This window comes from Vespula pensylvanica, chromosome 12, assembly GCF_014466175.1.
Source record: "Vespula pensylvanica isolate Volc-1 chromosome 12, ASM1446617v1, whole genome shotgun sequence".
Classification (NCBI taxonomy): Eukaryota; Metazoa; Arthropoda; class Insecta; order Hymenoptera; family Vespidae; genus Vespula; species Vespula pensylvanica.
In genome coordinates this window covers 2,346,665-2,350,119 of record NC_057696.1, presented here as the reverse complement: position 1 = coordinate 2,350,119, position 3,455 = coordinate 2,346,665, and the positions used below count along the sequence as shown (strand labels likewise).

Sequence of the window (3,455 nt, the reverse complement as noted above, 5' to 3'; positions counted from 1 at the left end):
TCTCACTCTCTCTCACTCTCTCAAATAGGAATCACATCTGTCTCTCTTTCTCTCTATCTCTTTTTCTCTACCTAAACGAGATGAAGAGAGAGAAAGAGAGAGAGAGAGAGAGAATGATGATATATAGAAGAGAACGAGTCGCACCTGTCCAGGTGCGTTTCCGTCGATCTAACGGAGGGTAGAGATGGTTTGTAGGGGTTATATGGGAACTAGAGGGGTATTGAGGGGATTGAGGGGGTTAAAAGGGGAATTTGAGGATGCGAGGAGGTGGGCGAGCGCGCTTACGCTACTGCACAATGATGACCTCCATGGAAATGCGAATGAATGATCGTTCGTCCTGTCAAACTCGATTTCCGCGAACAAACTGCATATTTCTCTCCCTATGCCGCCGTGCTTCGTTCCTGCAGAACGTGTCGGTCTGGCTCTTCTATCTCTCTATCTCTCTCTCTCTCGTTCGTTCTTCTTTCCTTCCTTTCTTTCTTTCTTTCTTTTTCTTTTTTTTATATTTCTTTTTTCTGTTTCGTTTCATGAAATTCTAATTTTGGATAACGAAGGTACCGTTGGTCGGTCGGTCGGTCGGTCGGTCGGTTGGTTGGTTGGTTGGTTGGTTGGTTGGTTGGTTGGTTGGTTGGTTGGTTGATTGGTTGGTTAGTTGGTTGATAAAAATGATTTCTCCTGATTCACGAATGGGAACGAAACGAATCATGAATTCTATTCTCCAATTGAAATTTGTAAATGTTTTTTGATTTGTATCTGTCGAGTCTCTTTCTCTCTCTCTTCTTTTTTCTTATTCTTTTTTTATGTTTTTTTCTCTCTCTTTCTCTTTGTCCCTTCACGAAGCAATAGCTTGGACATTTAATCACAGTTTGATTAGAAACTAGATCGTTTCTGGGTTTTAGTGATATCAGAAGAGAGAGAGAGAGAGAGAGAGAGAGAAGGGTATATGATATAGTATTGACACTATGTTTTAATATTATCTTGATTCTGCGAAGTAATAAACTGTTAAATCCGTACTGAATGATGCACCGTGGTCGTATCTAAAGCTGTTTACGTAGAAACGTTAGTATCGACGAGGAGAGAAGTACAAATAGACGAATAAGCCACTGAACGTTCTCTTCGTCTCTTCGAGAAGTATCGATTTTCTCTCTCTCTCTCTCTCTCTCTCTCTCTCTCTCTCTCTCTCTCTCGTTCTATATCTATTTTTCTATTTTACTAGATCTTTCAATGGAAAAACGACGTTGCATTCGATGTATCAGACCGATATATCGATGATGATATCACTTGGGAAAACGGATAAGAGATGAATCGAAAAAGAAAAAAAAAAATTGCCATTAAAATGAAAACCTTGCAAAAATCATAATGTTATCAGAAAATCCTTTTTACGTTAGTTATTAATAATAATATCAAATATCGATTAAATTCATAAATTATCTCTCCGAAGAAGAAGAAATCGAAATAGAAAATTGTTCGTAATATTAAAGGATTTCAAAAATCGTCGAATTATCAGAGAATACATACTTTCACACGCACACATATCCGATCTGACGAATTTTAATAATGCGTAAATTAAAATTAGGATTATATATATTATAAAAGAAGAGAAAATCAAAGAAGAGAAAATCAAAGAAGAGAAAATCAAAGAAGAGGAAAAAAGAAAGATCGTCGTCCCGTCTTTTAAATGTGTCGATTCAGTCTTATATTATCTCTCATTATTATTCCATCGTGATATATCGGAGCAGTGAATGTTTTCTCACCTATAATAATAATATGATCAATTCCAACGTTATTTCTATAACGCGTCCGATCATTTTACACATTTCTGATCATTTTAAAAGCCGGATAGAGAATGAAATCTCGTTCGAAGTTAAACGAAAGGCAAAACGAAAGTGTTTCTCTCGAGAGCCCCTCGAAACGATCGAAATCTATAAAAGAGAGAAAGAGGAGAGTAAATGGGGAATGAGGTAGATAGAGATAGAGATAGAAGGTGAGTGTGAGAGAAAGGGAGAGAGAAGGGAGAGTTTTCGGTAAACGGGAAGCGAGCAGCAGGAAAAGGCTGCTCGTTATCGTTCGTTGAAACGAGCGAAGCAACCACCGTCGAAACAACGATCGTCGACGGCCTATCGTGTTCTCTGTCTCTTTCTTTCTTTCTGTCTCTGTCTCTCTGTCTGTGTTCTTTGTGTATGTGTGTATGTGTGCCTCTCTTTCTCTTCCTACGAGCGAAAGTTTAACGTTCATGCCTCGGAAAACGGCTTGGAGGCTCGAACGAAGGTTTGGAACGAAACGAATAGATAAGCTTCGAGACGTGACTCGAGTTACGTTTTAGTAACTTCCGGTTTCCTAGTTTACGTTACATTCAACGTTTCTGTTTCCGTTCGATTGCAGTAAAATGGAGGATAAAGAGGAAAGTAAAATAAAAAAATAAAAAAATAAATAAATAAAACAGCGATAAAAAAAAGTAAGAATGAAAGAAAGGAAAAAATACGAAATACAAAAGCGTTGCTTTTTCTCTTTCAAACGCGTGTATACGCGAGTGTGTGCGTACGTGTGTGTATACATATATATATATATATATATATATATATATGTGGACACACACCATGTACGTATAATAGAAAACGTAACATGAGAATTTTTGAAAGAGTTAATATTTCTCGTATTTCCCTTTGGAAATTTGTACCATTTACTATGTAGATATATATAAAACTGAGAGAGAGAGAGAGAGAGAGAGAGAAGTAGTAATCAGAGTGTAATCACATTCGTTATTTTTCCATCGATGGTTTTATTTACGATGTTTTCAGTCGAAGTGAACGTAAATTAGACTAAAAGCCGTGCCCAAATTAGCGTCATGTTGCGTATAAATCCATTAACGTCGGTCGGACCTTCAATCTCACTCCCCCTCTCTTTCTCTCTCTCTCTCTCTCTCACACACACACACACACACACACATACACGAATATACAAATTCTCTCTCTCTCTCTCTCTCTCTCTCTTGATAGCAAATACTATGAGCTTTTTCTCGATTCGAGGGTAACTGAATATCCCATCGGGACTATCTACATACACATACAAATATATACGCTCATATGTATGTATGTATATATCTATATAGATAAATCCACGCATCCATATTATATACGTACATTTTTTTCTGTCATATATGTGTATATATATATATATATATATTTGTTGGAAAACGAATCTACTTTTTATAACAATATAAATTATTAATTCGTTGTTATTATTGTTATTGTTTGTTACAGGCATTCCTTGAAATGGCTGACGAAAGTGCAGCTGCAACGATGGTGACATATTATGCCTCGTGCATAGCACAACTTAGAGGCAGAGCCGTTTACGTGCAGTTCAGCAATCATCGTGAATTAAAAACGGATCAGGCACACAGTAACAACGCGGTCAGTAGCCCTACAAATGATGAAGCCAACACTTCTAAAGTAAGT

The 3,455-nt window shown here is 37.2% G+C and overlaps 1 protein-coding gene across 13 annotated transcripts in view; it reads left to right on the top strand.

The window, feature by feature from the left end:
* The window catches only part of LOC122633572 (polypyrimidine tract-binding protein 1), a 305,402-nt gene that overhangs the window by 246,951 nt on the left and 54,996 nt on the right, over positions 1 to 3,455 (top strand). For all 13 annotated transcript variants that reach the window (XM_043821596.1, XM_043821591.1, XM_043821593.1 and 10 more), the window contains one exon: positions 3,261 to 3,449. In XM_043821596.1, coding sequence (XP_043677531.1) covers positions 3,261 to 3,449 — 189 coding nt within the window. The remainder of the gene's footprint in view (positions 1 to 3,260; positions 3,450 to 3,455) is intronic.